General features: G+C 40.5%; 1 protein-coding gene across 1 annotated transcript; it reads left to right on the top strand.

Annotated features, from left to right (window-relative positions):
- Positions 1–4,527: 4,527 nt before the first annotated feature.
- On the top strand, positions 4,528–11,381 carry LOC137101713 (delta-like protein 4). Its single transcript, XM_067480455.1, has 11 exons — positions 4,528–5,064; positions 5,149–5,400; positions 5,947–6,004; positions 6,532–6,795; positions 7,489–7,549; positions 7,915–8,045; positions 8,172–8,341; positions 8,599–8,818; positions 8,921–9,650; positions 9,748–9,856; positions 9,964–11,381. The coding sequence occupies exons 1-11, from the start codon at positions 5,011–5,013 to the stop codon at positions 9,967–9,969; spliced, it is 2,055 nt and encodes a 684-aa protein (XP_067336556.1). The 5' UTR covers positions 4,528–5,010; the 3' UTR covers positions 9,970–11,381.
- The last annotated feature ends 765 nt before the right edge of the window (positions 11,382–12,146 follow it).

The following is a 12,146-nucleotide window of genomic DNA, read 5'->3' as shown; positions in this document are numbered from 1 at the left end:
TGTCATGGCCAAAGCTTTAGTCGACTTGGTGTTCAGTCTACACAAAAGGATTTACATCTGTTGTTTGTCCTGCGGAGGGGAGGTGGGTTTGTTTGTATGTACACACTGAGCAGTTATGAGGTCAAATATAGTTCAGATAACTGAAAGGAATCCAAACAAAAGGTCACTGTGATGGCTGCTGAAAGCTTGTGACAACACTAGTGAGTCCTCACACTCCCTGAGCCTTTCACCTGTAATGACACGCATCTACCATACAATACTCTTTCTACTCTAACACTCCCATGCACAACAGCAGAGGAACAAATTCCCAAGAATCTCTGCACATGAGATCGGAAGCAAAGGTAGGAAACTGCTCATGCGTAGACCAAATGGAAAAAGGGCAAATAGGAATTTCAAATCATCGAAGGAAAAAACAACAGACCCTCCTAAAATACTTCTAGGTCCGTCTATATAAATAAACAATAATGTAGTGTAGTGTACTCTAGAGGTCATGTGCCCCCGGTCAGGAAGTGGTGGAAGAACAGCAGATAAGAGATCATTGAGACTCTGGATAATTAAATCACTATCACAGACCCTTATCAAAGTGAATCATGGCATCAAATATGTGGCATACCAAGGTGAAATTACTAGATGCTAATCAAATTGATGGTGTTCAGTGATTATGTTGAATTTCCGCCATGGTGACATTGAGACCAAAACACTTGCAACTTTAGAGATTAATATTGAAGATTACTTTGATGAGAATTTCTTCTGATTCACAAAGCCAGGCAACTCCAAATAAACACAATTAATGGGAGCTGTAAGGACAGAGGAACCCCTGGTGTGCAGCATATATAGTGAATGCACCTGTTCCCACCTCATACTGACAGGTAGATTAGTGTGTGAATTGCACGCCAATAAGGCCTCAGAATGGTCATCCTCATTGGCTAGCTGGTGTAAATTTAACAGCCCTCTTCACACCAGCACGCTCTTCCCTCTACTCCATTTATCTTGTTCCTCTTCCTGCTGTGAGGTTTTGTCTTGCGTAAAGCAATGATGCATTGACTCTGCCAAGGAAGGATTTCCTCAAGGCTACAGTAGCTTCTTACACACACACACACACACACACACACACACATAGAGACAATTAGCCTTGCGCTGGTAACCACTCACAAACTGCTCAGACACAAAAACATGTTTAGCTTTTGTGTGCTGGGCCGGGGAGTGTCCTTCACATTTTCTGTTCAAGTGCAGCACAAACAGCAGCAACAGAAGGACAATAACAGTGAGACACTCTAAAGAGGGAAATGCATCTGCTAAAATGTAGCAGGAAATGACATCATTCACCTAGAGTGACTGATGCCTATAGTCCCTGCTGAAGATCCATGTGTCAGAGGTGGAGCTGCTTTGTTAGGATCAATGTAATTGAAAGGCTAATTGTTCATGCTTTGTGGGATGGGAGCTATGTGTTGTCTCTTGTCCCACTTGTGCACAGACAGCTGTTACATCACCACAACCCAGTGTATGCACTTCAACCTGACCAGAAATCTTTAGAAAGTTCTCTGATGAGCTCTAATTTAAAATGATGGTTCTGGCGTAGTGACACGGACATGCATGATGACATGGTGCCGGTGGCCAAAGTGTGTTATTGGTTGTGTTATAAGGATAGAGAAGTGCTGACATGGCAGTGTTTTGACAACAGTATAGAAAGAGGGTATTTGGAAACTTCCTGGAAAGTTTAACAACCGCCAAGGTAGAAGATGGCCCATATAAGCCATCTGTTTTGTTTTAGGCCTAAATTTGACACATTAAATGATTAGTAATTTATGTCTCAATCTGTCTTTGTGACAGGACAGCATTCAACACTCACTGCTTTGTTTAAGCACACGAAGTATTTCTGGAAACACTTTAACATTTTCATCCGAAACAAGTCTTAAGTTAATAGAAAACAGCATGATGCTGTGAAGAAGGAAAACGCCCCTTGCCTTTCTGATTGTGGCAGCAGGTGATTCTTCTTCCTGATGGTGATATGCTTAGATCCCTCACATCCATTGGCAGCGCACATCAAAAGCCCCATTGATTGACTGGACAGATTGGGGCATAGAGATCAAATGTGCTGTAAAGAAGTGTTAAACTGCTGTGCATTAAACCGGGCAGATTTCTGGAGTAAAAGGGCCATCTGTTAACACTGTAGCTAATTTCCTATTGCATTTGCCCAGACTGTTGATACTGTTGGAACAGGGGCCTGTGTGGTTTGCTGCCCACTGAAGCATAAGGGGAAAGTGCTCTGATCACTCGTACAAACAAAAAAAAAGACTTAACAAATAATTAAAGTAGATAATCCCACAACAATTGATGTTTTCACATGTGACAGCATGTTTCTGTGAGGTGTCAATTTATACTTAAAACTGTAATCAGGGTCACTGCTTTAGTCATCTACCATCCATTGCACTTTAACAGTAAATAAATATGTGGCCTTTAGCAGAGGACACTTTAGTTTAAGTAGGTACTGATGCTTGCTATACTCATGAGGGATACAATAATCTTGATGTGTTTTGGAAATAATAAGTATCAACAGTTTGCTGGTGTGACTGTTTTGAGTAAATGTGTTTTGAGTCTGTCGCGGCTGTCTGTCGAATCTTGTTAAAACCCATAACTTATGGAGGATCTGGAGAAGACAAACCTAACCTGAGAATAGACATTAGTCTGCCAAAGAACTAAATTAGCATCATGGAGCTTCTCATAAATAGTAACTTTCCTAATAAGTCCGAGTTCAGAGGCACTTTCATAACTCTTCATTTTCCAATCAAAATGTTATTTTTTAGGGTTTGGGTGCCAGCTAAAAAGCTTTTGAATAATCACAAGTGAGCTTTACAAAACACTGTCACAAAGAAAAATTACGTCCTAAACTGCAGTGGGCCGATGTCTGTTTCCAAGGTTGTGTTTATAGAGCAACGCAGCAGAGAAGAGCCTGCTAGACTATTATTTGCATTAGACAAGTGCAAATAATAACCCGTTGGCATTAAAATAGTAGAGCTGGTTTTCTATCTATATCCAAAATCAAAATAAAGTGATTGATAAAAATCAGAAGATTAATATGTAAACATTAAGAAATGGATGAGTGCTTCAACAGAAAGATGCCTCTCCACCTCCTAGGTTCTCACCAAGAAGTTTTCATTCTGTAGCTGGTTCTTCAGTACAGTCCAGAAGCTTTACAAGGAGCTTGTAACCTGAGCTACAGTTAGGAAACCTTAACCATAGCCCATCAAATATTAAAGTGTGTAGATGTTTTGATGAGCATGAAGAGAAGGCAGGAGCCCCATAACTGCATACACTCTCTATAGAAGAGATTGATGGGGCTCTCCCATGTGCCTAATGGATATATTAGTTAAAGCAATTTTTACAGCCGAAACTAAGGAAGAATACAGTTAAACCACTGTACAAGGCCACGGTAATCCTCCACAGGATCTGTGTGATTCAGTGGTGGGAACGCCAGACTCTTTAATTCCACATAGCTGTGAGATGTCCGGGGCTCTTACTCACACTGCTCCAGTCTCAGTAGTCGATTGTTTCTGCCCTTAGGTGGAACCTCAAACCTATAAGTCAAAGACGAGGGTTTGGAGATGAAGTCATCTGGCAGGAGAGCTGTTCAGCCAGGCACCTTTGTGGCCAGGGAACAGTTCCTAAATCCTGTTCCCTCACTGTAAATCCTCCCAGACATGTTGGCCTGCTGCAAGGGTGATAAAGGTAACAATGCCTGTGCCCAGCAGGAGTTCACATGTGATAAAAAATGTGGCCTATATGCTTTTTGAATGTATTTGCCCAGGACCTTTCACATGAATTCATTTTCCTTTCTCTTCTGGAACAAACATACATACACTTGAAAGGAGAAAAAAGTTTTTTCAATTGGCAGTAATGGACATTAGTTTAACAACCATTGTTATGCTAGATGTAGGATACAATCTGGACTTTAATTTATACAAATGTCTTTCAGCTTATGTTTAATAATGTGTCCCAACAGATTGGTTCTTGCACTTGTCATTGTATTTTTCACAAGGATAATAAACAGTAACTTGAAGTACGGGCAACACAGTAGACTATGGATGTGTGTGTTTCTGTGTCTCTGTCCTTACAAACTTCCAAAATCATAACCATCTAATTATAAAAACAATAACGTCACTTCAGGGCATGTCAAACATGTAAATATTTTCCAAGAAACACAATTACATTGATGTTAATCTATGATTTTCATTTTTTCTCTCTCTCTATTTTGTAAGGCGCGGATTTCTGAGCTCATATATGTGTGACACAATGTGTTTGCAATGGAGATACATTATCATACAGCTGTGAAGTTATCGCCCTCTTCATTTCCTTCATCGAAAATAAATATAAGAAGTTCCAGCGTAAAAGGCACAGGGTGCACTCAGACGCGTAAAGGTGCAACGTCAGCGACCATTAAGAAAAAATACCTGTTGTTTGTAAGGCAGCAAATGTCTATGTAAATGAAAAGTGCATTTTTGAATTTTAGGTGAGCGAGTGCACGTCTCGTTCAAAATTATAATAAAGAAGGTGTGGAGAGAAGAGTGGGCGGTGTTTACTGACTGGTGTCCATAATGAAACTACAGTACGGTATATAAGGAGGGGACGTCAAACATCCTTCACTGGGAGTCACTATGCGCTGATGCTTCGCCACATGCTCGCATCTCTGTTGGCAACACGGGGCTCGTATCAGCACAGCAAACTCACACAGCTTCTAACCGGCACGATGGATGGGCAACATAAAGACCGCAGAATGACTCACTTGTGGATATTGACGTTACTGATATTAGTCTGATCTCTAGCACTGGATAACACGGTCTTTTCCAACTTCTTCTGGATACGGATTGTGGAGCTGGATCTTGTCCTGCAGGTTTTGGAAGAAGGATTATATTTATTGCTGATTACTCCGTTTGCGCCGCCACCTCTTGGAATAGGAGCATTTTGTGGAAGGACAAACTGATTTTTAAGGATACGCACACCAAACTCTAAAGGATGGCCGTTTGGTTAACCTCTGTCCTCGCAATAGTTATAACATTATTTACTCAGGTATTTTAACCTTTAAAATAAGAAAAAATATTGTTCCGAAAGAGGTGTATTATTCTCCTGTGCTCATTATTTGTATTCTTGTAGGTTCTGGGATCAGGTGTATTCGAGCTAGATCTCCATCACTTTCAAAATAGTAAAGGTTTGCTATCAAATGGACTTAGCTGCAGCATGACCGGCTGCAGCACTTATTTCACGGTTTGTTTGAAGAACTTCCAGGCGGTGGTTTCCCGCGGAGATTGTATATTTGGCAAAGTAACCACACCTGTTCTGGGCACCGACTCCTTCAGCATCCCACAGAACGCCAGGCTGCGTCTGCCGCTCAACTACACCTGGCCGGTAAGATCAAGGTGTAAGAAAACCAAACAAACATCCATTCACAATCTATACTGCTTATCCTGTTATGCTGGAGCCCCAAACGAACACACACCAAATTCAATAGCATTTTCACGGAATTTTGTAATAACTTATAGCTTCGATAAATCTCCAAGTAAAAAAAAAAAAAAAAAAGTTTTTGGAAACAAGTTAAGTAAATCAGAATAGCCTATTATATAAAGTTAATTGGTGATCTGCATCCAAATAACGCACTGTAATACACGTATTATAGATGGGATATATGTTTAAAGTCGATCAGTTATGACTTTCTTCACCCGTGTCTTATTGATGCTGAGCGTAAAAAAAGAATAGTATGAGATGATATTTCAATTATCATATGTTTTCTTAAAGTGTCATTATTTCATGTTTCATCTTCCTTCTCCAGTACTTAGGGGCTAGCTATGTTATTATTTTAGCGAAACAAGTCAAACTTTACCATTACACTAAAAGAGCATATTAATAGATTTTTTTTTTTTTTTGTGACATTTATTCCTTAATTTGTCCCCACAGGGTGCTTTCTCATTAGTAATTGAAGCCTGGCATTCTCCTGGAGCGGACCCAGATAGAGGTGAGGAGGTGAACAACATCTGTCCTCCACTAGAGGGAGACACGCCGTATATAAGTGTGTGTGTGTGTGTGTGTGTGTGTGTGTGTGTGTGTGTGTGTGTGTGTGTGTGTGTTTGCGTGCGTGCGTGTGTACACCCACACAAGTGCTGACAAATTCACCTGGCATCTTCAGTGTTTCATAGGATGTCTTATGAGTCACGATCACTTCTTTACAATCACATCTCTCCAACACAATTGCACTTCCTCTGCGTTATTTTTGGCGTGCATGGGAAAGTGCACAGGCTTAAGTGAGAAGGTGAAGTCTTGCCAGATATCCCATGACAGCTTTTTCCTGGATTTTACACCTTTCTGTGTGTGTGTGTGTTAGGTCCTTCATAGCACGGGAATAATGTTCACGTGTGAAGGGTAAAGGGAATTTCCAATTGTAGCTTACAGATTGTGTATAATCCAATAGATCGCAAAAGAAATGATGCTTAGCCATAAGCTGAAGTCTCTTCTTTAAACATACATTTATGTTTTTCTTAATAGATGCCACCAACCCGGACTTCTTGATTAGTTATTTTACCTTCAAAAGACAATTGGGTATAGGACCCAAGTGGGCTCAGGATAAAGCGATCGGGACGCAGACGGAGCTAAGGTACTCATACCGGTTCATCTGCAATGAAAATTACTACGGGGACACCTGTTCCAAAATATGCGCTCCGAGAGACGACCATTTTGGCCACTACACGTGCAAGTCTGACGGGCAAATATCCTGCCTGCCGGGATGGAAAGGAGAATACTGCCAAGAACGTAAGCACTAAATGGACAGTTGTCTTTGTGATACAAATTAAATCAAGCCAAGGCATTAAAGTAGCTTAAAAACTACACGGAACATTTGAAAGAGTTTGGGGTCATTTCTGTTGTATTCTTGCTGAACTAAGCTGTATGTCCCCGCCCATGAGTGTAAGAGCTTAAACTGTTCCATGGTAACAGGTGTGTGTTTGCTGACATGAACAGACAAACACAATCATAGAGTCATTAAGGTGACATTTGACGACAGACAGACAGACAGACACTAGCTACTTGGTGCACTTTCTCTCTGTGGGCGCGTGCGGTTTTTTAATCCAGGGCGGTGGTCGCCCGGCAGCACGCGCCGGGGTTAATCGCGGCATTATCCCCCGCCACGCGCCACTAAACTGCGGGCTCTATTGTTGAGGCGGTGCAGGGCAGCAGCTGCAAACGGGGCTCGAACTGCCCACCGCTAACAATAGGGCAGCTGCCCTGCTTTTAGGACAACAAGCATCTGCTCCGCACTAACCGAGCGTTTAACACTGAAAACATACAAAAGCAATGTCACAAACACAGCAGGAAAAATTATGTTTTACCAGTAAAAGTGGTGGTAACATTTGTTACTGTGCTAATAAAAAACTTAAATGCGACAAAAACATCTTATTAAATGCTTAAACACACAAATAACCCTGTGCGTGTTTTTTTTTTCTACAGCCATCTGTCTTGAGGGCTGCAATGAAAGAAATGGAAACTGCACATTACCTGGAGAGTGCAAGTGAGTGTCTTCTCATAGTAATCTCCTTTATTCTTCTATTCAGCGGCATCAGGTGAACCACAAACTGCATAAGCACAACGAATATGTACAACAACTGCTTCAATAACAATTCAGAGCTAATATAATTAGTTTACTTAGTAACATGATGTCATGCTATTTTATTTTACGATCTTTTTCTTATTTCTGTTTGAAATCAACGTTAGGTGTACTGTTAAAGCTAAGTCAAGGTGCATAGAAAGAAATCAGTGTGTAAATCGTGCATTTTTCATTGGGCTTTCTGTTTGTTGTGAGGTAAAAATGACTGTTATACTGTACTGTTGCTGTATTGTTTTATGTTGAATGCTGTATTGTTTTATGAAATACAGATGCAGAGAGGGCTGGCAGGGACAATTTTGTGATGTGTGTAAACCCCATCCGTCCTGTAAACATGGTACCTGTAAAGGGAAGTGGCAGTGCAGCTGCGAAGAAGGCTGGGGAGGAATCTATTGTGACCAAGGTGTGTAATTACAACTTTTAAGCAAAAGGGCAAAATAAGGGTCAATTGTTAGAACTGTAAATAAAGGCATCAGTATGTTGCCCATTCTTGATTCTACTAGTGATGTTTCCGCCCATTTGTTTACAGATCTGAACTACTGCACCCATCACAAACCATGTGCCAATGGGTCCACGTGTTTGAATACAGGTCACGGCAGCTACACCTGCGCCTGCCTGCCAGGCTTCACCGGCGTGAAGTGTGATTCTCAGGTCCGGGAGTGTGACAGCCAGCCCTGTCATAACGGAGGCCACTGCCTGGTGAGTCCAGAAGTTTCCCTCTCTCCTTTCCCACAACACAAGCTTTCCTGTTTTTGTTTTTGCCTCAGTCTATCTGCTAGTCCAGGAGGATGCTATCGATTGTCAAGTCAGTAGATGACCCAGTTCACAGACTGCCTACTGTAAATAGAATTCAAACTAAGGATAATAGGGTTCGTTGGGGCAGTCATGAACAGGATATGATAAGAAAACATCTGACAAATAGCTTTTAGATAAACTTTATATGATTTTCCTTGCAGGACTCTGAGAATGGCTATAGATGTGAGTGCCCACAAGGGTTTGAAGGGACACGCTGTGAACACAAGATGCTGACCTGTGCAGATACACCCTGCTTCCATGGTGGCAAGTGCAGAGAGACGGATAACGGGCATAGTTACATTTGTGAGTGTCCAGCAGGATACACTGGACTAAACTGCGAGAAGAAAGTGGATAAATGTACCTCATTGCAATGTGTCAATGGTAATACATGATTCTCTCTCTATGTTCTTTTCTAGATATTTGTGTTAGAAGTCATGTTAAATACCAAGAAGGCTTCTATAATGCTTTTTTTGTTTTGCATAGGTGGACATTGTGTGATCCAAGCTAACATCCGAATGTGCAGCTGTCGCTCGGGCTTCACTGGACCGCGCTGCGAGATCAACATCAACGAGTGTGCCAAGAGCCCCTGTGCTAATGGCTCCACCTGCATAGACCGCATCAACGACTACACATGCACCTGCCCTCCAGGGTACGCAGGTCGCCACTGTGACAAGCTCATAGACCCCTGTGCCTCTCAGCCCTGTCTGAATGGAGGCACCTGCACCACTGGATCCAAAGGCCAGCATATCTGCCTCTGCCCTGCCCATTACAGTGGTCCCCTGTGCCAGGGTAATGAATCACTGTCTGATGTGCCTGTAGACAGCCCCCCCAGTGACAAACTGAGCTTAGCAGCTATCAGCTTAGGAATAGGAATGGTGGCTGCTCTAGTGCTTTTCTGCATGGCAGTGGTGGTAGTACATCATGTTAAGAAGCAGAGGAACATGGAGCGGGACTCAGAGACAATGAACAACCTTTCCAAGGTGGACTTGCAGAAAGAGAACCTCATCTCTACTTTGGAGCTGAAAAACACCAATAAAAAAGTTGATTTAGAGGTGGACTGTCCCAGAGACAAGTCTAATCACAAACACATTAACCACTACCATCTGGACTACAAAATTTGCACGGGGTACAAGGATGATCTGTTCCTTCTGGACAAAGATGAAAACTGTGAAAAGACAATAGAAGACAAAAAACATTTGAGTAGAATGTATAGGTAAGTGCATATTTAAAGTGATATGAGAGGGAGATTCAAATACACTCATTACTAGATTTTTGTTCTCATTTATTGACTAAGCATTTTCATTTTGCAGTGAAAGGCCAGAGTGTAGAATATCAACAATATGTTCTTCCAGAGATTCAATGTACCAGTCTGTTTTTGTAGTAGCAGAAGAGAAAAATGAATGCATCATCGCAACTGAGGTAAGATTCTTTCTGTTTATTTCTTTAGAGCAGAGTCTTTATTATTCACCAGAAATAGTATTTTCTTCTTGTACTTTTTGGTCACAGAGTGTCTCTTACTCTTCCAGGTATAATAAGTGGAAGACATTGGATTCCTTGTGGACTGTTTACAAGTGTGGAGAGACTGGGATTTATTTAAATGCAAGTTGCTGCTCTTGAAAACTTGATTACTGGATGGGGCCAGTGAGCTCTCCGAATGCAATAGAATTAAAGCTAAACTTCGTGAGAATGTAAAGACTAAAACAAGACTGCAGGAAATAATGAGCAAACCTGATTTATTGATGCGCCTTTGGTGGTTTAGATACAAACTCTTGTCTGCTTTGCCCAAGTTCATCCAAGGGCAGAGACATGTATGCCCGTGTGTTGATTAGATGAAGAGGACTATCGTTATGCACTCCTCTCCAATTTATTGCAGTAGTAGTAAGCAATCAACCAGTCAACTTACTGCCAAAAGAGGTGTGGAAGGAGCCAGACGCTTCTATTCTTTGTGGCCTGCAATATGCTATGCAAACAAAATCAACATTGAGCTAAATCCAACAAGACAAAAACGACTGAAAACGGTTCATTTTTAAAGGATATTTTAGCATTATCAGTTTTGTAAATTGAATAATTTTTTATAAAGAATGTATGCAGCCTAGAACACAAAGCCTTATACTGTATGTGTTTAGAAGAATAACATTGTGCCCCGCCTTATCTCGATTCCCTTGCACAGCAACATGGAGGTAGCATTAAAGATCAATTGATACAACATGCTATAGGCCATGCAGGGAAACTCACAATAAGGCCTTGTTTTACCTTATGCAAGGTCACCCTCAAATAGAGACAAAGAAAAGTGACTATCATACCAAGGACGCCTTCTATGAAAATTACTGAACCAATAATGTTATTTTGTAAGATTAGTATTTCATTAGTTATTTAAGATTAAGAAACATTGATCTTCCTCTTTCTATGTTTTATAAGATTATTTTGTATATACTGTATATTTATATGTTAAGATTAGAAGTATGAATTGTACATGTTTTTGAGTTGATGCCCCAAAAAGGTGAATTTATTTTTAAAAGTGTTGGTATTTTATTTTGTTTTGATTTTTTTATTTTTATTTTTTGCTATAAAAAGAAACAATGAATACATATCTGGTACACTGTTTGTTTGTTGGTCTTTGATGGTTGAGTGTACATGTGCTCACACAGAGATCCTAATTTAAATGTTGGATTCATCTAAATAATTTTGTGTGTGTGTGTAAGATGGTATGAAAGTGGCTTCATTATCTATAAATACAGTCATATTTGGCCAAGTAGCATTTATAATGATTCCATGTCTATGTCCAGGGCATCTGTGTCAGTGTGATGTGAAATCAATGTGCTAGCAATCAGTCAGTGGAAAGTAATGTAATTGGCAACACTGTAAGGAAATACTCAGCCAAAAAAAATGTATATTTAAAGAGTCTGTATTGAAAATAAAGAATCCTTGTTGTCTTTCTACCTAACTGCTAAACTGAATCTCTGCATAACTGAACCTCTCTCACACAAAGCACGAAATATAATCTATGGAATGTTTTATGTATCTGAGCTGGGTTCAGGAATATCAGTCAGTGTCAGTGAGAAATCTCCATTTGCCCATTCAGTCCTGGGCAAAGCCAGTGAGGGCCCAACAGCCAAGCCACTGTCAGACTACCATGAACAAGAGGAAATGATTACAACAATCCTATAAACATCTTGAACTTTATTATTATTTACACATTTCAAATAATCTATTTAGAGATTTAGGCCTTATGATTAAAGTTGTTTCATTGAATACCACTTGAGGGCAGTATGCTTTGTGTGCAAATCAAACATGTAAAGTAAGTGACAGGCAGAGGACACATACCCCAGGTGGTGATTTACAACTATCCAGCCTGGCTAGGCACAATATGTGTAATGCTAGTCAATGAACCTAATGAGCTTAAGAGAGCACAAATAAAACAACCCCTGCTATTTATGGGTAATATGATTACCTTTGGTACTATCACTGACAATTTCATATTGAAAGATACAGTAGGTGGTCCCACAATTTAACAAAAAAAAATAGATTTGCATTAACAATACAGACGTTTGTACCTTTGGAGAGGAAAAAAGGAAAAATGTTTAAACTGGAACCTGACGGTTTATCTTGAATATGCAGCGTCTGTGTTTTTTCTCAGATTTACAGTGAAATTCACTTACCTTTAACGCTAATACTAAAATGATCCTGATTGGCTTATACATTCTCTAAC

The sequence above is a fragment of the Channa argus genome, chromosome 16, assembly GCF_033026475.1.
Source record: "Channa argus isolate prfri chromosome 16, Channa argus male v1.0, whole genome shotgun sequence".
NCBI lineage: Eukaryota > Metazoa > Chordata > Actinopteri > Anabantiformes > Channidae > Channa > Channa argus.
This window is presented reverse-complemented; position numbering and strand designations above follow the sequence as displayed.